Genomic DNA, 24,628 nt, shown 5'->3' on the forward strand with positions numbered 1-24,628 from the left:
TCATGATGCCATCTATTTTGTGATGTGCAGCAGTCCCTCCTACAGCAAAGCACCCTCACAACATGATGCTGCCACCCCCATGCTTCATGGTTGGGATGGAGTTGTTCAGCTAGCAAGCCTCACCCTTTTTCCTCCAAACAGTTACATTTTTGTTTCATTAGACCAGAGGACATTTCTCCAAAAAGTAAGATCTTTGTCCCCATGTGCACTTGCAAATGTAGTCTGGCTTTTTTAGGGTTTTTTGAGCAGTGGCTTCTTCCTTGCTGTGCAGCCTTTCAGGTTATGTTGATATAGGGCTCGTTTTACTGTGGATATAGATATTTGTCTACCTGTTTACTCCAGCATCTTCACAAGGTCTTTTTCTGTTGTTCTAGGACTGATTTGCACTTTTCGCACCAAACTACATTCATCTCTAGTAGACAGAATGTGTCTCCTTCCTGAGCGGTATGATGGCTGCATGGTCCCAAGGTGTAGTTAAACTTGCGCACTATTGTGTGTACAGATGAATGTGGTACCTTCAGGCATTTGGAAATTGCTCCCAAGGACTGGAGGAGGTTTTTTTCTGAGGCATTGGCTGATTTATTTAGATTTTCCCATGATGTCAAGTAAAGAGGCACTGAGTTTGAAGGTAGGCCTTAAAATACATCCCAGGTATCAGTACACCTCCTACCAGAAGCTAATTGGCTAAGTGTCTAAAGGCTTGATATCATTTTCTGGAATTTTCCATGCTGCTTAAAGCTCAGTTAACTTAGTGTATGTAAACTTCTGACCCACTAGAATTGTGATATAGTCAATTAAAAGTGAAACAATATGTCTGTAAACAAATGCACAAAGTAGATGTCCTAAACAACTTGCCAAAACTATAGTTTGCTAATACGAAACCTGTGGAGAGGTCAATTACTTCAGCCTAAGTGTATGTAAACTTCTGACTTCAACTGTATACGTATGAGTATATGTGGTACAAATGAACACAAAAATGTGAAGAAAAAAAAAAATGTAATGTGAAAAATACCTCCTGTCACACATCGACGGGCCATCTCCCAAACAATGAGACCATAGCTGTAAATGTCAGCCATTATGTATGCTTGGAATTGGTTCTTATTCAGTGTCTCTTCTAGGACCTCCGGTGCCATGTAACGCCGTGTACCCATCCTTGTGCTAAGAGGGACGTCCACCTCATTGGTATCACTAAGAAAAATACAAATATGTGGTCAATATTTAAGGCAAACTAGATGTGAATGAACACTTTCTTTCTTTTTTCCATGGAACACAAAAGCAGAATGACCATACAAGTCACCATTCATTTTTATTGCACCTTTTTTCCATACAATTAAAGTAAATGGTGACTAAGGCTAACATTTCAACTAAACTTTTTAAAAAGTACAAAGTAAAAAAAAAAATTAAAAGTTTTATGGGTTTGAAAAAAACAAGATTGTGAGTAAAGGATGACAGAATAAGCCCCTTTAAGTATTCCCAGTGATTCATCTAAATGTGATGTCATTATAGCAACAAGAAAGATCAAAAATAATATTCACAAATGCTCTACATATGGAAAATGTTCATTAAACTTTCTACAATGTCATATATTAGGCTAACATTAGTTAAACCCAGTGCATGTTATATATGAGTGAGTGTGTGTTGTAAAATTGTCTTCACCTGTTGTATTTCACAGCCAGGCCCAGATCAGCGATGCAGCAGGTGCCATTCTTCTTTATGAGAATGTTCTTGCTCTTCAGGTCTCTGTGAGCGATGGCAGGCTTGCCCTGCGTGCCATAGATCTCTGTGTGCAAGTGGCACAGGCCACAGGCTGCAGAGTAGGCCAGCCGCAGCAGGGCCTGTGTATCAAGGGTAATGTATTTCAGATAGTCATAGAGAGAGCTGTTCTCATGGTAGTCTGTGATAAGGAAAAGCTGAGTGAACGCTCCAGTGCCTTTAATATCTGCAGCGATAAAGCCTGAAGGAGCACAGGAAGAATGAGAGTTCATGTTAAATAAAAAGGCTAAATCAGTACAGCAAATTCCATCTCAAATCTGTAAGTGTTTTGTAGTGGTGGAACCTACCCAATATATTCTCATGTCTCATAAGAACAGTTTGGTAAATCTCGGTCTCTCGGAACCAACTTGTCTCTTCACGTGTAAAGAAAACTTTCACCGCTACCTTTTCTCCTCTCCAGCGACCAAGCCACACTTCTCCATACCGCCCCTTTCCAATCTGACGCACCATCTGAATCTGTTTAGCGATGGTGCGCTGAACCTGTGAACAAAGAGAATAGGACACCCGTGTATCATTATTCAATCTTCCAAGGTTTTCAATTATGAATGTTATATCTTAAGCTTGATAAAGATGTTTTAATATAATTTAATAGTGATTGCACTCACAAATGGCATTTTCTGGCAGATTAAATAGTTTAAAACTGAGCACAACTAAAAATGTCCATGACTTTTCTGTGACTAGAATTTTATTAATTACCATGTCTTTTCTGGGTCTGAAAATTGCAAATTTAAAATGATCTTATCTTGTGAGGTTTTCCATTACTATTGGAACCCTGCTCTTAATATGAAAAGCATTTTCAGAAACAACTCCTCACCAGCAGGGGGAGCCCTGAACCTGAGCCTGTGCTGGACTGACTAATTAGGTCTTTGAGAGACTCTCCAGCTGGGATGAATGCATCATCCTGCTCCAGGTCTCTCTGGTACCGTCTCCGTCCCGTCTGCAGCTTATACCTGAGCAAACGGCCACATGTCACTTAACAGAAACTGATTCACAAAGCATCAATCACTTACTACATATGCACCGATCAGCCACAACATTAAAACCACCTGCCTAATATTGTGTAGTTCTCCCTCGTGTCGCCAAAACAGCACCAACCCACAATCATGGCAGCAGTGCTGTGCACAAAATCATGCAGATACAGGTCAGGAGCTTCAATTAATGTTAACATCCACCATCAGAATGGGGAAAAAAATGTATCACAGTAATTTGGACCATGGAATGATTGTTGGTGCCAGATGGACTGGTTTGAATATTTCTGTAACTGCTGATCTCCTGGGATTTTCACACACAACAGTCTCAAGAATTTATCCAGAATGGTGCCAAAACAAAAAACATCCAGTGAGAGGCATTTCTGCTGATGGAAACACCTTGTTGATGAGAGAAGTCAACAGAGTATGGCCAGATTGGTTCGATCTGATAAAGTCTACGGTAAGTCAGATAACCGCTCTGTACAATTGTGGTGAGAAGAATAACATCTCAGAATGGCTGATCGGTGTATAAGACATATATGTTTATGCAGTGGCCACAAAAAGTATTTGGACACCTAAGCCACAATTTTCACAAAGAACACATGTGACTTAAGTGTCCAAATAATTTTTGGGGCTAATGTATCCATGTATTAATGTCAACCACAAAAGAAGTTACATTCACTTGACTACCTAAAGTTGGCACTTTCAGTGTGCTGGTTAATGCTTAACAGGCTATGGTGCATTTCATTTATTTCAGACAGGTAAACATGTCATTACGTAATGCAAGTCTCACCTGTAGTAACACACGACTGTTATGGCAACTAAAGTGAAACAGCAAACAGTCACTGAGACGAGGAAGGCCAGCAAGTGGGCGTTCCATATTGGAGGCTCTGGAACAGAGACAATGAGATATCAAAGCCACTTAAAGGGAAATTAAAAAATAAACATGCATATTTATGGAACCATTTTTACTGCTTCATCTTAAAATGAGATTAAACTCAGTCTGCATTGGATGTTAAGCATGTACCACTTACTGTCTGGAGGAGGTGGAAGTGTGGGCTGAAGGTCTCGGTTACAGAAATCTGAGGAACAGCACTCAATGGTACGCCTGGTCTGTGCATTAGGAGAGTCCTGTGCAACAATAACCACATGCTGCAGTCAATCACAACACCCCAGCAATCGAAACTTAAAGATTATTATTCTTGCATACTATTTTTCCACTGCCATGATGCCATTGCCGGCATTCTTGACTCTTCCATCCATGTATTACCTTGCACTGAAAGTGAGAGCCTTCATATTTCATGCAGCCTGAGGTGAGGATAGCTTCACCGTGCTCATCCTCCTCAATGATAGCAAAGCACTGACCATTCGTCCTTTATAAGTACATAAGACCATTTAATCAACATCTTCACATACAGATGGACAAATATTGATGTGTCTGGTGTGAGCAGCTTGAACAGCACATGCTTCACTTACTCGCAGGTGTTGTTTGTTGCATCTTCAGGGCAGTGGCCTGAACAGTAGCAGCTAAGGAAACGAGCTGCATCCTCTGGAGCCACGGTGGATCCGTCCCTTGACTGGGCTTTTTTGTGATCCAATCCATGCTTGACTCCAGTGCCATGGAGCATGTAGTCTGGGTTCTGCCCACCTAGAACAGTTGGAATATGAGAGTCAGATTTCAAGACTGCATAACTATATCTTATTTGCTTTTTCATTGTGGTTCATTACTTAAAAGGTGAAGTGTGTAATTTCTCTGCCACTAGCGCAAGGGTTTACTAAGTCTACAATAGTAAGCCACCCCTCTGACAAAATGTACAAGACTGTCTTTCTTCCATTAAAAACAGCAGTATATTCTGGCAACTTATTTGAAGTTTTATCAGGTATTATTCTCTTGTGTTAAATCATCAAAATTCATTATATTTCAGGCTTTAGAGCAATTCACCAATTATGATCAATGACCTTAAATTCAGTCTAACAGACTCATTTGGCTCTCTGTCATACACTGGTACATGATCAACGGCTTTGAATATTTATTATTAATAATATGAAACCATATTTTGCATAACTTTTAATAAAAATAAATACATGTTTTTCCTAATGACAATGGGATTACTCAACTGTTTTAGCCTATAATTGTGATAATCTCGCATTGCATAAGCCAGTCTCCATCTCGATGTGAAACTGCACCTGTCAAAACGCATGAAAACATGTTCACCCAATATCACGTTGAACTTGTAATAATGGACACACTGTGATATATTTCCACATATTTTCGGATTTTCTACATATGTGCCGCCACATGAGTTCTGGAAAATACTTTACACATTCTATATAAACTTGTGCAGCTAAGTTTTTCACTGAGGTGAATTTCATAAGAAGTGAGTCGCAACAGATGTTGCAGGTTTGTGTGTCATTTGATTTGCTCACGTCTCTTACATCGTCAGTAGGGATGCACCGAAATTTCGGCCGCCGAAAATGGCACTTTCGGTTTTCGGCCGAAAGAGAAAAAAGGCCGAAAATATGAGCCGAAAATATATACCTCCTCGCCCCGCCCCTCAGTGCTCAGATTTCACTCTGGATCGATCTAGCCCTTATCACAGCGCTACCAAACAAAGGCCGATCATGTCAGCGGTGTGGAAATTCTTCAAAGTTTCTGATAAGGACATCAAATTTGCGATCTGCAGTGTTTATTCAGCAGAACTTTCAAGATATATATATACAGAATACAGCAAGAGATTCTACAGGAAAATGTCACAACTAGCGCAGCTACACCACAACTTGAGACGTATCTAGCTGAACTAAGCCAGAAGCGACAATCCCCTTGACTACGGTCGCATAAACAAAGACCACTTTCCTTTGCTTGCGCGGATTGCGCACAGGTATTTATCTGCCCAAGCACCAGCACAGAGAGTGAGAGACTGTTCAGTGCAGCATCTCATGTTCTTGATGAGCTTTCAGACAGGAGAGACTGTCAGAACGTTTAGCAACTTTTGTTCTTGAAGAGAAACCTGTCACTTGTAATTAAATAGAAAGCGGTCCAATTTGATGTGTATAGCAATTACATTACACTTGTTCTTCACTTGAGGATACATCTGTCGTTTACAGTTGAGGTTGGATTCAGTGCTGTTTTGCACTGTTGTTTTGCACAATCATTTTCACTTAAAGTGTACGTTTACATAAACAGAATAGAGCACTGATCTATATATATATATATATATATATATATATATTATAGATATATATAGATCAGTGGAATAGAGGCCCTCTGCCATTCTGCCTGTTGTTTTAATTAAAATTACTGTTGCATATTTAAACTTTTTGAAAGATGTTAGCTAAGTTCATTTCTTGACTCTTGTTTTGCATATAATAGTTTTCTAAAACTTTACATTATTTGGATAATTGTTAATAAAATCTGTAAAATTAGATTTTTACAGAACTGAAAGAAGAATAATATTTAATATAGTTTTAATATATTTGTTGTCCAATTTTGGTGTGTTACTTTCAATAAAAGTGTGATTTATTTTATTGGTTTGTAGTTTTTCAATTCAGATTAATTAAATTCATGAAATTAACGAAAAAGTATAAAATTAATACAATTATACACAACATTTTTTTTTTTTTTTTTTAAATAGGTAAAAATTTCGGTTTCGGTTTTCGGCCAAGTGCATCCTGGATTTTCGGTTTCGGCCCAGAATTTTCATTTCGGTGCATCCCTAATCGTCAGCGAGCATCAGAATATCATTCTTGCAATATGAATTTAACCCGGGCTGCAGAGGCTTGAGAAAAACTGCTGCCTATTACTAGATCGTTAGCTAATTAGAAAATTAAAACTATGCGGCCAGCTGCTGCTGTTTGTTTTAAAACAAGAATTCTGTTTGTTTGAACCCACCCGTTCGAAAGTCACCCCTGACTTCCACTCTTTTTATTGGTGTAGATAAATGGGTATAGTTTATAGTGTATGTGCTTTTCCCACTGTACTCCCAAAAATGTTTAATTCTTTGCACTGTTGATTTGTTGTTGGGCTACATTCTCTGACGTTTGTTATCCGGTCTTTTCACGCACGTGTGCACTCTTCAAATGCCTGTAACAATGCGCTTATGCGTTAAAAGGTGTGTTAAACTGCTTTTTCTTAAAAACTTTAACAGCGTAAGGAAATTGGTCAGTGTTGAGCCCTGCCTAAGGATTTTTGGTTGCACTTTATTTTACACTTTTATATTTACATGTACTTTCAGTATACTTACGGTGTATTTACCCAAGAAAGTACTTAGTAATACTGGGTAACTACATGTACTTCCTATAGTTATTATGTAGTAGAATTAGAACAGAATTATGTAGTAATTCCTATATTTTTTGTAATTATATAGTACATAAATGTAGAACAGTACTGTAAAATAAAGTGCTACCGGATTTTTCTGAAATGAAATGATCTGAGTGAAAAAAATTACGCTCAGGTCAGGAATGGAAGTGTGATTGACAATGCAGTTGCCATAATCAGTTTTATTGAGAGGGAGCATGGAACAGATATGTCAAACACGATAAGGTGTTACTCAACACCAAGTCAATTTGTGGAACATTGCTTACAAAAGAACTTGTCACAAAACATTTTGTTGAATGGCCTGGGGAGAAGTGGGATTAGGAGGGAAAGTGAAAAACCAGATTAGGACAACAAGAGATGGGATTATAGTGAGTAAATTTGAGGTCGAAGACAAGGTTGAGTGGCACGAGCTGAGAGACTGAGCTCTTGAGACTGTGCAAACCTGAATATTAGTGTGTTTATGAATTAATGAATGTACATTACATTTATACAATACTTTTCTGACACTACACTCAAAGCACTTTAAACAGAGAACATGGTGGTCTCCTCAACCACCACCAATGTGCAGCATCCACCTGTATGATGTGACGGCAGCCATAGTGTGCCAGTACACTCACCACACACCAGCTATTGGTGGAGAGGAGAGAGTGGAGTGATAGAGCCAATTAATTAATTTATATTATTCCCCTCTCTTACTTTTTTAATCTATTGCCTTTCTCTTGCCCTCCCCTTGCCTCTAATACTTTCTCTCTTAGTGAATGAGTCAGAGAGTTCCATTCATATGCTGCACTCCAGCGATATCAATCTTCTGTTTATATGTCAGGATTTGGCTTTTGCAGTTGAGAAATGCTAGTTTGAAGCCGTGAAGGCATCCCATGGCCCCCACCATTAGCGCAAAATGTAAAATACATGCCGAAAGCATTTGATCTCACATCTTTGATCACTTCACAGTTTACTCCAGGCACCGTTAGTCAAACAAGGCCCAGTGTGGTAATGGAGGTGGAAACCGGTAACAAACATTGTGGCAGAGAGAGGGATAAGAAAGAAAGGGAAAAAAACATTCTATGGAGGTTAGCATCTTTACATTTATGCATTTGGCAGACACTTTTATCCAAGTGACTTCAAAGTGCATTCAAAGCAGGGCTGGGCAATATGGACAAAATTGTAATCACAATATTATATTTCATATTGTTTGATATCGATATTTATCATGATATACATTCACATTTACACATTGCACTTTTTTTTTTATTATTATTTCAAAGTTGGTGGAAGAAAAGAAGAAAAAATTAATTCTAAACAGTCAAAAAAGTCACTACAAAACTGCACTGGGGGTCCAGAGACAGCCAAAGCAGTGACATATGAGGGATCTTTTACCAAAATATTAAAATATTTTATAGTATATCAATGCATAAACTATGTGCATTTGCAAATAAAAGATCATCTGTTCGTTTTGAAGCATATTGACAGCAGTCCAGTATTTGTTTGAATATTTTTACATTTATATGATATATTTTATATTTCTTTAGATTCAGATACCCAAGTAAGGGGGAATAGAAGCTATTGTTACTGTGGAATTATACTGTATGTGGGTTCAGGGGATCCCCTGAGAGCACATTTAGAAAACGTAAAAGTCTGAATGGAACATTTTAATATTTTCATTAAAGTGAGAAAGACTAGGCTACCAACTAGTAATTTTATTGTCTTTCCCTGTCATCCATTCCAGAGATGATGACATCAGAATAATTTTCACAAAATTAGAACAGAAATCGATTAGTTCATTATTAAAGGCTCGTAACATGCTGATTAATAAAGCTAAATTTAAAAGGGAAAAATGTTATGGTCTAAAGGGCACTTTGGAACCAAGTTAACCTATGCAGCGCTTCATGTCTTCACAAAAGAAAAGAGGCAACGTGTGCGGAGCGGGACAGGGAATAAATTATGTGAATTTGGTGCTAGAGACAAATATTCAAGACTACAGCGCCGAAAGATCAGAGCTGGTGCACACAGTACTGCTGTTTTGTCACGCTTTTCACTAGAGAAGAGGGCGCAACAGTTGTCATGAAGTGTTGCAGTGTGGATGGAATCAATCCGGTGTCCGATGCAGCCTAATCGTTACTAAGGCAGCTAACATTAGCAAGTTCATCCAATTTGACCCTACGTTTCCACTGGCGTGTTGTGAGGGAAGCTGAGAGAGCGTTTTCAATTAATTTCTACGGAAGCAGAGCGCCACGCTCGCAAGGTGGATTGTAGGATTGACCGCGGTGCGGAGCAAGCCAATTTCCTAGCGTTGTGAGCATATCTGAGCAGATTTCTTCCATGCCAGTGGAAACGCAGCCTGAGAAAGCCGAACTGCTTGCATTTTAGCGACATGCACAAAATATAAAATATTCCTCAATAGCTTATCATAGATTCTGGGATTTTTTTTATCACAATAAATATCGAGATCATATTATCTCCCAGCCCTAATTCAAAGTATACATTTTATCAGTTTGTGTGTTCCCTGGGAATAAAACCCATGACCTTGTTGCTAGAGCCATGCTCTACCAGTCTGAACCCTAGTCATTATCCCTGTATCCTTTAGAAACTGCCCTCACAGAGCCCTTCTCTTTCCCCTCTCTCTGTCTGCAAGAGGCCAGTAAATTGAAGTAATGTGAATGGTGCAGCCAGCTCATGGGCTGCTTTTAAGAGAGACTGTAAAAGGCATGGTAATGTGCTATGATGTGTTGATCCCTACACATCCTAAAAGCTACAATGCGTGGATATGAACGAGCTAAATTCCCGCAACCACAACAGCATCGCAACAACAACCACAGGGTTCAGGAATGTTATCGGAGCTAAAACACATAAAACATGTTTCAAGCCAGAAGGGTTACTAAATCAGAGCAGATGCAACATGTTGTGCTCTCTTCTCTCAAAGTACCTTTCAGGCACTGAGTGATTCATTGACATTCTAAAGTCTGTTAATAATGTTTCTCTCCTTTCCCAATCACTGTTTTTTTTGTCTCAGAAAGACAGCAACAGAGCATCGTCATGCTCCTACATGTGTGCTTGATTCTGACATCGCCATCATCATAGAGTCTGAGGTCTGGCAGTACTCAGGCAGTAATGAGTCCTGCTGACCAAATAGGAATCAAGTTTTCTTCCAACCTTGTACGTGGCTTGAATCATACGTCCTTCACAAATACGAATCTGCCCGATTCCAGCCTTGCTGAATCACCCCCAGATCATCACTGATCCTCCATCTAATTTCACAGTGGGTGTGAGACACTGTGTCCAGGTCTCCGTCGAACCATTAGACGTCCAGGTGAAGGATCGGTTATGATCTGTCAGTTCGAACCAGTCTAGCCATTCTCTATTGACCTCTCTCTTCAACAAGGCATTTTTGTCCACAGAACAGCAGCTCACAGAATATTTTTTATTTTGTTATTAGCACCATTAGGAGTACATTCTAGAGACTGTTGTTTGTGAAAATCCCATGAGATCAACAGTTACAGAAATACTCAAACCAGCCCATCTGACACCAACAATCATGTCACCGTCCAAATCACTGAGATAAAAAAAATTCCCCATTCTGATGGTTGATGTGAACATTAACTGAAGCTTCTGACCCCTATTTGCATGATTTGATGCACTCTACTGCTGCCACATAATTGGTTGATTAGATAATCGCATGGATGATTGCTGGTGCCAGATAGGCTGGTTTGAGTATTTCTGTTACCGCTGATCTCCTAGAATTTTCACACACAGCAGTCTTAATATGACTTATTACGTAATATTAGGCAAGTAGTTTTAATGTTGTGGCTGATTGGTATATATACATATATACATACAGTATATATGCTGCTGTATCAGCCGGAACCTTGAGACGTGCTTTTCAAAATTGGACTCCTTTTCTGACAGTGTTTTACAAAGCATTGCTTATGCTGCAAGATGCTGATAAGAGAGCAAGGTGCAAAAAAGGTAGGGACTTCATAACTTGATCAACAGGCTATGCCAGTTGCTACTGGTTGCTGTCAGGTACACAAACAGTTGGTTACTGTACATACATTTGAACAATATCCTCTTCTACTTTGAGAGTAGATACAGATATGCCAATAGTAGTATGCTAACCGTGATGCGTTCACAAACAGCAAAGCTTTAAAAAAAATTAACATAAAACTGATCAGTCATTGCATTCTCTTTATTGTAGCAATAATTTCTTAGTGCAACCGTAGTTCGCCCAAATTCTGTCATGATTTTCTCACCCTCATGTTGATTTTAGGCAGAAAGATTGCCTCAGTTACCAGTATGTATACAGTACACTACAATACACATTGTCATATCATTATAACGTAATTAATTTGTTGACTATATGCTGCATTAGTAGAGAACAGTAGTTTGTTTGCCGTCAAGGTTGAGAGGATGCTAACATTAAAGCTAACCATAAGCATTTAGATCAATGTGACAAAAATACAAGCAGGTCCTACCCAAATGTCATCTATTTGCAATAGTTTATATCTAGCTGCTCACGTTTATGAATTCAGCTAAGTGGCATATTTAAAGCTAGTGACGTGAGAAGCAAATTCATATCTTCATGCATCCGAGAGAAAAGTATTAACATATCAGAAACGCATCTGATTACAATAAAAAAAATAAAAAAATCCTCACTGTAATTCGATGACTTCAGATCGATCACATTCTTGAGCTAAAAAAGGTTAGACACAGCACAACAATTACAGTATAACAGAAAGCAGGTGTCTCAATATGCTTTTAAAGTTATTTTTAATTAGACACATCATCTAAAAAAGAAAAACAAAGAGAAGCAATGATGTTTGTCTAGCACATGCTTGCATAGAAAAACAAATGGATGGTTGCAAAAGTGTTCGGTGTGAACAGCCCCTTACAGTAGGTAGAGGTCTTTGGCCATTGCGTCTCTTATAAGCATTTCTCAGATTAAGCAATGAGTTGTTTAAATGCTTTGTCAGGAGAGCTGTTCAACTTAGAAATGTGTGTCTCGAGATCTTAGCATTTGGTTCCAGTCTGTTGTGTCCCGTCTGTTTGAACGGGGCTGTTCGAACAGACGGGACACAACAGACTGGAACCAAATCCAGGTAATGGCCTGGGCTCATATTCTGAGCTGCTTCACCATCGAGTTCAGCCGAATACCACTACTATCTGTGAATACTGCTACTCTACATACAACTGAACTGAATAAAAACAATGTGGTATTTTGCTGTTATTATTAGCTTGAGTCAGAAGTATTAGTAATCAGTGCAAGTGTAACGCCATCTGAACTGTCTATTGAAGCCTTTTCCCACTCATTTTACTTTTGACATAACATTTGAGAATATGGACAGACTATAAATTATTATTTTATGCACTTTAGTTGAAAATGAAATGCTCTTTTTTGAACAGCCAGTATATGAATGTTCTTTGCAATAATATATTGGTGCTGAATTGTTTATCTATTTATTGCACCATTTTGTGGACTAACAACGTCAATAAAAAATCAGCTGACTTTAAAATTAGAATATTAGTTCATATATATTAATATTTATATCATTAAAAAAGTACAATACATTTTTATGGTTCAGTCAGTATGGTTTATTTTTGTAATAAAGTTCAGCACTATTTTATTTTGAGTGTTATTTTTTCAATTTCAATCAATTTTAAAAACTATTGGTTGATTAATCGGTTATCGGCAGGTAATGCCCAACTTAGTTATCTGTATCGGGCAAATCCACAATTGGTCGACCTCTACTGCCTAACATCTCTTTGTGTTCCACAGAAAAAGCAACATGAGGGTGAGTAAATAATTACAGAAATTCCATTTTAGGGAGAACTATCCCTTTAACAGGAAATGATGCAATGACCCAGCCGAGTCTCTTAGAGGGCGTTTGGATCACAAGCCTATAATCAAGATGCTGGTCCTCGTGACAGTTTCCCAGTGTCTGAAGCAGAGACGTAGGAGAGGTAAATAAAAATATAAAAATCCTCCAAGATGTCCTCATGCCAAAATACATGGCAAGGTATCCATTAGACATATCAATATAACATGTGAATACTGTATCCTTGAGGGATGTCATGAAGAAGTTTTGCCCTTCTTCTGAGAGGAATTATGCATACATCAAACAGGTAGACATTAGAGACATTTATGTAATAAATACTGGTAGCTCAATGTCACATGTTTAATTCCAGGGAATAATGATAAAATGTATAACTTTAATGCACTGCAAGTAGCTTTTAAAGCTATTCAAAATGTTCTACCCCTGATAGCATAGGCAACAAAGAAAATTAACACTGTGAAAAGGCCAGGCTTTTGACAGGAACGACTTAGGATTTAAGTGGCCATTAACCTGAACCTGTCGTTATTATTTATTTACTTTCATCTATTTAATAATGATCATTATAATGATCACATGTTCCTGGACAAGGGCTCCCGTTTCAGGGCAAAATGTCCCAACACGTAATAATCCTCCACTTTTTAAAGACCAGCTTGTTAAAAATGGAATGAGGGGAAGGAAAAAGGGAACATGTGGAAAACAACGGCCTGCCTGACACAGACCAATAAAGTTGGCTGCCTTTATGAAAGTAAAGCTCTAATGGGCGTAGAGACACCTCTAGAGCAAAGCACCCAACAGCAAGCTGTAAAAGTGAGAGTTTAAAATGCCTTTAACAGGCCCTTATGTTTCAATGCTAAACACATGCACAAGAGCATGCACACATGTCAGTGCACATCAGCAGAATACCACCCTTTATGCAAATGCTTCAAAACCAGCGTGTGTGGTCTACAAGGAAAACACATACACACACAGTTGCGATCAGTCACGCACATCAACACTACTTCATTGTCCCACTGTAATGATTATTTCCGGAGAGCAGTGCAGATTTGGAGTATTTAGTCTGGTACCTGACAGCCAGTGTAATACAGGAAACCGTTAAAAGTGTCAGGGAAACTCAAGAGCACCAACAACAGACTCAACAAGCTTCCTGTAGTATGGCCTGGGCGGCTGGCCCATCGTGCTAGAACAGTTCAGGATGGGAGATGAGACTAGGGGGACAGAATCACGGAAGTAGCGAGGAGGGTCTGTCCAACATATTGGCAAAATGTCCTTATGGGTCCTAAAACAATCACATTCCATTCATGTATTCATTGAAAAAACTGATGTAAGCCTAAGTAAACTTTTGGATGAGGGAAAAAAAAACCACAATACAACTAAAGGAATAAAACGGTACATCAAGTGGTGAGTCACATCATTCAATTTCAAATATATACATCATTCAAATATATAAAAACTGCAAAAATAAAATGCAGTCATCAATTACCCATTCTCATATTGTTCCAAACCTACACGACTTGCTTTTTTCCGCAGGACACAAAGGAGGTGTTAGGCTAAATGACAGCCATACCATTCACTCTCACCATTCAAACTATTCCTAATTTTATTAGTAATAATAATTGGGGGTGTAAATCTTGTGTTGACAGTTAATCAATTAGATTCAAAAATTATTTTTGCTAATTCAGAGCTATTTGATTCAATACACTATTCAATTCGATTAACATTCAGTATTATTTTTTAATTCATTAACAACAAATCCTTTAAATCAGTGTTTCCCAACGTTTTTTTTCTGTCACCGCACACTTTTTACAACTAAAAAATTCTACAGCACACAATTATCCAACTTGTCATTATTTTTCCTTTTCAAGGACTTGTCCATGTTTTCTGTTCCTCTTAGTAGCATGTTTACTTGTAATGTTTAAAATTCGTCTATGCAAAAATTTCTAAAAAATGTGACCTCCTCATCGTCCGTCATATTGACGGACAGGGTCGTAAAACTCCGTCATAATCTATTATTACCTGTAATTTCATTTTCATATTTTAATGTTTTTAAGACATTTAATAGCTTTTATTTTCATTCACATTTTCATTTTTAATCATGAACTTACAGGACGAGTACATAGCAGATTATGCATTTATTTATTTATGAAGAGGACAGATGAACAACAGAGACACCACACGAAGAGGATGAATGTTTTTTTCCCTTGCAGTGACAGCCACTAAAACACGACATGTGAACAACGCAATAGTCACAAAAAAAAAATAAGACTAAAATACAAACAAAACACGTAAAAAATTACCTGAGAAGAACGCAATGGCCAACTCAAATCTTCCTCCTGGTCCGTATCGACTTAAACTCGCCTTTGCGTAATCAAACACATCAAGGGAGACTGATGCCGAGGCAATTGTCATTAGATTTTGCATCTTTGCCTCGGACAGACGACTTCTCGTGGTAGTTTTAATTTGGTTCTGGAGGCTGAACCCAGCGTCAAGCGCTGCATCGCCCTCCACATGACCAGAGTTACAGAAAGCCTCAAAAAGGGGCGATTTTACGAGTTTGCCATGTAAAAAGCAGGAGGTGTGCACAATAAACATTGAAAACATGTATTTGGAAGAGAGAACAAAAGCTTGCAGTTACTTTGATAGCAGAAAGTATTAAAATGACTCGTTTATGTTTAGGTCTAAGTGTTTTCTTGGTGAGTTTAAATTAGTTCAATAACCGGGGTCTCTGATATTAATTAACGATAAGGTAAAATTTTATTAAAAGAAATTATGAGACATTCAATGTCTCTTCACAAATTTGAACAGTTTTTAAATATTTCTTGTTGCTTAGTTTTCCACTACAAATCTGACAAACTTTCATGGCACAATAGTGTGCCACGGCACAGTGGTTGGGAAACATTGCTTTAAATACTTCAAATTTATCTTAAACAAGCAAAACAAATACAATCTACTTCAGACTGCTTATTGCACCAAATGTAACTTGAAAGGAAACACATTACATACATGTACATAAATTTGGAAAACAACAGAGTGCAATACAACATGTAGACTGCATGAGTGACCAGAGATGGTTACTTAAAAAAGAAAACATAAAACAAACATAATCTGACTAATTTTCACCACCAAAGACCATTACTGACCCATGAAAAACCCTGCTTTGGTTGTTTCATTTCAGCCTGCTTGGGATTCCTCTCAGTCAATTAACTAGAGCCTCTCACTGCCAGTTTTTCTTTCCTATGAGGCCAAGTGTTCAACCTCACCTTCTCCTCTGAATGCATGAACATTCCATCAAGTTCATTTATTAACATAGGATTGAAAGCCTTCAGAGGAACTTTCCACCATATGCAAACAGAAGATACTATTTTGTATTTGACGATGCCCTTAGCATCCAGAAATAAAAACCAAAAAACAGGCTCCGCAACATTTATCTGCAGTTCAACTCTCACCTGGTCTAGTTCCAGTCTCCCTCACCATTTAAAAGGAACCTTTGCAATGACCGAGGGTAGTTACCCATTGTTTTAAAGGATATGGTTGACTTACCGCATGAGAAGAAATGCTTCCATCAACCATTTCTTCTTGTGTTCCTTTGTGGGGAGGGAAACAGCAGCAGGAAGAATATATTTTAAGAGGTTTGCAACTCTCACAGGTGGACAGTGATCACTCCAAACAATTTCACATTGGTCCAAACCTGTATGACTTTCTTTCTTCCTTTCTTTCTTGTATTCTTTGAAATACAAAAGGAGATATTAGGGAGGATGACAGTCTTAGTCACCATTCACTTTCTTTGTATGGAAAAAAGATCCTCAGAGACAGAGGATGTCATTCTGCCAAACATCTCTTTTTGTATTTTTCATGGAAGAAAATAAGTTTGGTTGAACTATCCATTTAACTCTAAAAGGAGGTAATGGTGTTGTGAGTTTTGAATATACCAATTTAAACTTTTTTTTCTTGCAAATTATGTTGAGCCATAATTCTCATTTTTGATACAAAGCAGGAAATGCTCTCCCCATGGCTTGGGGGAGAGTACAAATAGGCAGCGTTTACAACTCCAATACATAATTCCCTAAAATAGAGAGGCAATTGGAAAAATAAACTTCAAAGAACTAAACAGTCAAAAGAAAACGAATCGGTTACCTAACGTAACCTCGGTTCTCTCTAGATGAGGGAACGAGTATTGCGTAAGCTAGCTTACGCTACGGGAACCCATTGTCAACGCCGTGCGCGCCAAGCATCCACTGCATGAGCCCCGGGGTGGGGGACCCGGGAGCCCTTGTGAGTGGGGAATAATATTTGGCCGGCAAGAGTGCGGGCCAGTGTGTGTGTAATACATAAGCACATAGTGGGAAGGGAAAGACAGAGCGGCGGTGCCGGTCTGTGTGGAATGTGTCCCGTCAGTGCAGCTCACCAGGGGAGCTGTAGCGTATTAAACCGCTAGTAGTTTTGCCTGCAGGGCGGGCACTTCCAGATTGTAAAATCTGACAAAGGTGGAGGGGGAAGCCCAGCCCGCTGCCACACTTATGTCGTGAATGGAAATCCCGCTGGACCATGCCCACGAGGAGGCCATGCCTCTAGTGGAGTGAGCCCTAATGCCTAACGGGCATGGTAGGTCTTTTGACGCGTACACGGCAGCAATAGCGTCCACTATCCATCTAGACAGTGTCTGTTTCGAGGCGGCGAAACCTTTGGTGCGCCCTCCGAACGAAACGAAAAGCTGCTCAGAGCGTCTGAAAGAGGCGGAGCGCGCAGTATACAATCTCAGTGCTCTGACTGGGCAAAGAAGATTGGCGTCGCGTTCGCTATCGGATGCTGGCAGCGCCGATAGGGAAATGATTTGTGCTCTGAAAGGAGTATCGATCACCTTGGGGACATAGCCGTGTCTAGGCATTAAAATGACCTTGGAGTCACTTGGTCCAAACTCAAGACACGCAGCGCTGACAGACAGCGCGTGAAGGTCTCCCACACATTTAACTGATGACAGGGCAGTTAGAAAAACGGTTTTGAGTGAAAGGTATTTCAAATCCACGGATTGAAGCGGTTCGAAGGGCGGGCTTTCATAGCTTCGAGAACTACGGAAAGATCCCAGATAGGAACCGATGGGGGGCGCGTGGGGTTCATCCTTCTAGCTCCCCTGAGGAAGCGGATGACCAGCTCGTTTTTTCCCAGTGACTGACCGTGCAGGGGTTCAGCGAACGCCGTGACGGCCGCCACATACACTTTGAGCGTGGATGGGGATCTGCCCTTATCCAGCAGCTCTTGTAAAAACACGAGCAGCGATGACACCCCACATGTCCGTGGGTTCAGGTCTCTGTCGGTGCACCATTTTGAAAACACAGACCATTTGGACGCATAGAGTCTTCTCGTGGAAGGGGCTCTAGCGTGTATGATACGCTACTCCTTCTGGCAAAGCGACGGGTAGTCGTTGATCACCCACGCGTGCAGCGCCCAGCGCTCTGCGTGGGGATGCCAGATCGTGCCACGAGCTTGAGAGAGGAGATCTGCTCTCACTGGAATGGGCCACGGGGCTGTCAGTGACAGCTGCGTAAGCTCCGGGAACCATGTCTGATTCTCCCAGCGTGGGGCTATGAGGAGCACCGAGTGACGCGTTTCCCTGATCCTCTGCATTACCTGTGGCAATAGCGAGACGGGAGGGAAGGCGTAAAGCGGGCGGTTGGGCCAGTCCTGGGCCAGCGCGTCCTCGCTTTTCGAGAAAAATACTGGGCAGTGAGAGTTCTCTTCTGACGCAAAGAGGTCTATCTCTGCTCTGCCGAATATGCTCCATAACTTCTGGACTGTTTGAGCGTGCAGGGACCATTCCCCTGGGGAAATATTGTCTCTGGACAGTCTGTCTGGGCCGTCGTTCAGGTGGCCTGGCACGTGCGTCGCCCTCAGCGAGCGCAGGTGGCACTGGGACCAACTCAGTATGCGTTTTGTCAGATGGAAGAGGTTCCTGGATCTGACACCGCCCTGACGGTTTAGATAGGATACCACAGATCTGTTGTCCGAACGGACCAGGACGTGGTGACCCTGAATGACCGGGAGGAAGCGCACGAGCGCGTACACGACCGCTATCATTTCCAGACAATTTATGTGAAGGAGCTTTTCCTGAACTGTCCATAGGCCAAAAACCAGAGAGCCCTCGCAGACCGCGCCCCAACCCGTGTTGGACGCGTCTGTCGAGATGACTTTTCGGCGAGATACAGCTCCCATCGTCACTCCCTGCTGATACCATTCGGCCATTGCCCAGGGCTGCAGAGCTGAGATACAGGTCTGAGTCACTCTGATCGGCTGGCGGCCCATGGCCCAAGCCCGGCGAGACGCGTGGGTGTTTAGCCAATGCTGAAGCGGGCGCATGCACAGTAAACCCAGCTGAAGTACTGCTGCGGCTGAGGCCATGTAACCTAGCATTCTCTGAAATTTTTTCAGAGGCGTGAGGCTGTTCACCTGAAAGGACGCGGCTAGTCGCTGAACACGGCGCGCGCGCTGTGTAGATAAGCGAGCCGTCATCGCCATGGAGTCTAGTTCTATTCCAAGGAAGGAAAATGCCTGACTGGGCTGTAGTGAGCTCTTGGTCCAATTGACTGCAAGACCCAAACTGTTCAGATGACTGAGGAGAACTGTCCTGTGAGACAGAAGCTCTGTATATGACTGTGCCAAAATCAGCCAATCGTCCAAATAGTTCAGAATTCGCAAGCCCTGACTCCGCAGGGGTGCGAGCGCCGCATCCATGCACTTCGTGAAAGTACGGGGTGCTAAAGACAGGCCGAACGGAAGGACGGTGTATTGATAAACCTGGCCGTCGAAGGCGAATCTCAAGAATGGCCTGTGACGGGGATTTATCTGAATCTGAAAGTAGGCATCTTTCAGATCGAGAGAAATAAACCAGTCCCCCTGGCGCACATGCGCGAGGAGTTTCCTGATTGTAAGCATTTTGAACGGTCTTTTTGCGAGCACCTTGTTCAAAACCCTGAGATCTAATATTGGTCTGAGGCCGCCGTCTTTCTTGGGGACAAGAAAATAACGGCTGTAAAACCCTGACTCGCTCAGAGAAGGTGGCACTCTCTCTATGGCCCTTTTGCACAGAAGGTTTGCTATTTCTGAACGAAGCATGCAGGCTGCTTCCGTGTTCACAGTAGTTTCGAGCCGCACTCTGAATCGGGGAGGGCGGCGATCGAACTGTAGCAAATAGCCCTGTTTTATTGTGCTTAACACCCATTTGGATATCCCTGGGATAGCTTTCCACGCTTTGAAGCGTAACGCTAGAGGGTGAATGGCCAAGTCGCCCTGACTGCCGCACACAGCGAGCTGAACAGAATGTGTGAGCGCGCTTACTGTGCTAATGCATGACTGCTCGCAGACAGCAGGGACAGGCTGTTCTGTGAGTGACTTCCCGATTGAGGTGAATGGGGAAAGAGTCACATCTGTGAAGTGATGCGCGAGCATAGTCACGGGCATGGGACTTACATACAGAGAGGTGTTTGCTGGCCGTGTGACAGAGCGGGCAGAGAAGGGGCGCACGCATGGATTTGTGGGCGCGTTTATTGACTCTAACACTCGAGCTGGCTGTGCCCGCTTTATGTGAGTGGGCTCTGATAGGGACACGGGAAGTGTAATGCTTGTGTGTAGGGGTGAACACTGGATTGTGGGCACATTTTGTACACATAAGGCATGTTTGCTTTTTACAAGATTTCTTTGGGTCGCCGTGAAAACGGCATTTGAGTGCAGGCAAGCGGGCAGTATCACCGGCTTGTTGGCTGCTGAATCCACCACTGCAGTAGCCTGAGAGAAGGGGACTGACAGGGGGGCGAAGCTTTGACGGTGGTCCGGCCGCGGCGGGACTGAGCCGTCGTTTCCTCAACAAAGCTAGGAGGACTTCGGTTGCTCAGGTTTCAGCGCAATCTTAGGCCGAGGCCCGCGGGGGGGCGGCGGTCTGCGGCGGCTGTCTGAGCGCGTTCTAGGGCGGCCGCCCTGTCGACGCTGAGAAGTCTGGCTTTGCTGAGCTGGGCCCTGTGAAGAGGCTCGTGCAGGAGGCTGGTCACGTGGGCGTCCTGCAGAGGAGCTAGCGCGACGAGGCAGGAAGAGATTTATGGCTTGGGTGGCTTTCTGGACTTCCGAGAAACGGTCAACAATGCCACTCACCGCGGAACCGAAGAGACCGGACGGAGAGAGCGGCGCGTTGAGGAACGTGGAGCGTTCAGCTTCTCCCATGTCGGCTAGCGTTAGCCATAGGTGTCTCTGGGTCACAGTCAGCGCGGCCATGCACTTCCCTAGGGCGTGAGCTGCAGCTTTGGTGGCGCGAAGGGCGAGATCCGTCGCGCTCCTTAGATTTGAAACAGCCTCTGGGTGCCTGCCTTTCTCATCCCACTCTCGAAGAAGGTCCGCTTGGAGGATCTGTAAAACGGCCATGGAATGCAGAGCAGATGCGGCTTGGCCGGTGGCGGCATAGGCGCGGCCAACACAGGCGGAAGTAGTTCTGCAGGCCTTAGACGGGAGCACTGGCTTAGACCGCCATCTCGCGGAGGGCGGGCAAAGGTGTGCTGCTACCGAATCCTCGACCGGGGGGATGGAAGAGTAGCCCCTCTCGGTGGCGCCGTCCACCGAAGCGAGAGAGGTGGAGACATGGGATCGGTTCCTGACCGAGAGAGGCGCGTTCCACGATTTAGAGAGCTCGGCGTGGAGTTCCGGCAGGAAGGGAGCGGCCCGGGCCACGGGCGCCGCGCGGCGACGGCTCTGAAGAAAGCAGCCGTCGAGTCTGTTGGGAGCCTGCTCAGAGGGCGGTGACCACTCGAGCCCGAGGCGGTCGACAGCCTGTGTGAGGAGGCGCGTTAGTTCTTCCTCGACTCCGGCGCGGGTCCTGCTGGATTCCTGGGCCGAGGAGGAGGCTTGGGAGCCTGACCACTCCTCGCTGTCCGAAGCCATGATGGAACTGCAGCCCTTATCCTCCGCCTCGTCATCCGAGATGGCAACAGCGCGGCCGCTCGGCGGCAACTGCGCGTCCCAGGGGGGCGGGGAGGGTGAAAACGAGGCTCGAGGGAGAGGCTCCGGCGAGGTAGTCGCTTCTAACACCGGTTCCGGCAGCCTTTGGGAGTGGCGCTTCTTTCTGCGCGGCGAAACGAAAGGCGGCGCGGCGGCTTTGGTTTTGAGTGCTTCGAGTCGAGCCCGCAGGGTCGACATCGGAAGCTCCTCGCAGAGGTCGCATCCGCCGTCAGCGAGGGCGAGCTCTGCATGTTCCAGTCCCAGGCAGAGAGCGCAGATGAGGTGGCGGTCTCCGGCGCTGAGAGGGGCGCGGCATGAGGCGCAGGTGGTGCAAGGCATCTTTAAAAAGACGCTCGTTGCTCTTTTTGTGAAGTTCACTGAGGAACTAGCTTGCTCTAAAAAGGATACGTCGCCGGATGGCGTAGCTCGCAGGATGGCTGAAGGTGGCGAAGACGGCCGGCTTCTTCGAGCGCTGTCCAAGCTTGCTAGATGCCCCTTGAACGGCGACGCGGCTTCTGCAGTTCAGAGATGCAAAGAGCTTCGCTGAATAGATGAAAATCAGGGTTCCAGCCTACGAACTTACGCTTATATGCACTCTAGCCACGCCCATTCTGGCGGGCTTTGATACAGTGACGGCGCGGGCGCCTGTCATTGGACGCGAGTTCACTCAAGTTCGTCTATAGGCTGCAGCAGTTGCCGCAGAGCAACCAATGAGCTCGCTAGCTAGCCCGCTCAAGGTATGCAGCTGCTGCACTGCGTTGACGATGGATACAAAATTAAGGATAATTTTTTGGCTTCAATATCTCAGAAAAGATGAATCTTTCCCGTAGCGTAAGCTAGCTTACGCAATACGAGAGAACCTTTCGTAAGAGAACAAAGTTTACTTTGTTTTCTAAACAACAAGAGTGAACCAATTCCAACATTGCAAAGTGTCATTTCGCAGCCTTGATTGCATAACAAAATAATAAGTAACAAAAGTAACATACTTTGACTCTACTAATTTTTAAGAACAAAAAAGTCATAGTAAGTTTTTGTTTGAGTTACCATCTTTAAATTTAGCTGCAAGAAGCCCAAGCACAACTTGTCCATTTCCACCATGTAGCTTTCAGAAAACAATGCAAGGTGAACACATGCATTTGGCATTTTACATTATTCTAAACAATTTTGAAGCAATTTGAGTAAATATAAGGGGACTATTTTAAAGTCTGTTGTAAGAGCGACACTTTCTACTGCCAGGTGGTGGCGATATGACTGTGAACCAAAATAGTAAAATCCATGTGATTAGCCCACCAAGACTAAACATACATCTCAATTTTGATCTAACAACATTCGATATGTCAAAATCTGTTTGCAATTTAGCATCTTCAATTTCTTGGCAAAATGTTGTCTAAATGTGCTGACAGTCTCATGAATCACCTAGGAGGAGGACTTAAAAGTTCAGAGACTGCAATATTCCAAAAATCCAAAATGGCCAACTTCCTTTTGGGTGGCCCTAATGACTATAACTATAAAAGTTGTCCAGCTTGATGATAACTATATATGTCCCAATTTTGGTGACTAGGTGAAAATGGGGGTGCTAAAAAGGCCGTCTTACACACCCATTTTAAAGGGAATGCTACAGAGTCCCCATACACGCCTATGTGTGAAATTTTGCCCACAACTAATGGCCAATGACTCTGATGTGTGTGCAAAATGTCATGACACGCATGCCAAGTGCCTCAAAAACACCCAAATATAGGAAGAAAGTAATAACAATTAATGCGTTGCCATGGCAACAGTATTTTAAGATATCAAATATCCCTTTACAAATTTACATCAGCAGCATCTTGACATTTGCTTCAAGGAATCTTGAAGCAAATCACGTAAACGTAGCAGACTATTTCAAAGTTTGTTAAAGGTGCCATACTTCCTACTGCCAGTTGGTGGCGCTGTGACGTGACCCATAATAACCACATAAATGTGATCAGCCCCATTACCAAACATACAGCTGAATTTATCACAATGCACCCAGAAGATAAAAGGAAGTTAATGTTTCTCATATTTAGCCATAAATGTATTACTTCGCCATGGCGACACCATTCAAAATATCAAAATAAAATTTGTAAAGTTGGCATGATGTTGCACAAATGTGGTGCCAGTCACATGAATCCCCTAGGAGGAGTACTTAAAAGTTAAGAGCTTGTGATTCTCAGAAAATCCAAAATGTCCGACTTCCTGTTGGGCAGAGCTAATGACTATACACTCACCTAAAGGATTATTAGGAACACCATACTAATACTGTGTTTGACCCCCTTTCGCCTTCAGAACTGCCTTAATTCTATGTGGCATTGATTCAACAAGGTGCTGAAAGCATTCTTTAGAAATGTTGGCCCATATTGATAGGATAGCATCTTGCAGTTGATGGAGATTTGTGGGATGCACATCCAGGGCACGAAGCTCCTGTTCCACCACATCCCAAAGATGCTCTATTGGGTTGAGATCTGGTGACTGTGGGGGCCATTTTAGTACAGTGAACTCATTGTCATGTTCAAGAAACCAATTTGAAATGATTCGAGCTTTGTGACATGGTGCATTATCCTCCTGGAAGTAGCCATCAGAGGATGGGTACATGGTGGCCATAAAGGGATGGACATGGTCAGAAACAATGCTCAGGTAGGCCGTGGCATTTAAACGCTGCCCAATTGGCACTAAGGGGCCTAAAGTGTGCTAAGAAAACATCCCCCACACCATTACACCACCACCACCAGCCTGCACAGTGGTAACAAGGCATGATG

The 24,628-nt window shown here is 42.6% G+C and overlaps 1 protein-coding gene across 1 annotated transcript in view; it reads right to left on the minus strand.

The window, feature by feature from the left end:
- The window catches only part of bmpr1ab (bone morphogenetic protein receptor, type IAb), a 75,550-nt gene that overhangs the window by 4,131 nt on the left and 46,791 nt on the right, over nucleotides 1–24,628 (minus strand). The window contains exons 4-11 of the mRNA XM_052103418.1: nucleotides 4,218–4,389; nucleotides 4,012–4,114; nucleotides 3,776–3,872; nucleotides 3,535–3,631; nucleotides 2,588–2,723; nucleotides 2,061–2,253; nucleotides 1,657–1,954; nucleotides 1,013–1,188 (exon numbers count right to left, since the gene is read on the minus strand). Of these exons, the coding sequence (XP_051959378.1) occupies nucleotides 1,013–1,188; nucleotides 1,657–1,954; nucleotides 2,061–2,253; nucleotides 2,588–2,723; nucleotides 3,535–3,631; nucleotides 3,776–3,872; nucleotides 4,012–4,114; nucleotides 4,218–4,389 (1,272 nt within the window). The remainder of the gene's footprint in view (nucleotides 1–1,012; nucleotides 1,189–1,656; nucleotides 1,955–2,060; nucleotides 2,254–2,587; nucleotides 2,724–3,534; nucleotides 3,632–3,775; nucleotides 3,873–4,011; nucleotides 4,115–4,217; nucleotides 4,390–24,628) is intronic.

This window comes from Xyrauchen texanus, chromosome 33 (genome assembly GCF_025860055.1).
Source record: "Xyrauchen texanus isolate HMW12.3.18 chromosome 33, RBS_HiC_50CHRs, whole genome shotgun sequence".
In the NCBI taxonomy this organism is placed as follows: Eukaryota; Metazoa; Chordata; class Actinopteri; order Cypriniformes; family Catostomidae; genus Xyrauchen; species Xyrauchen texanus.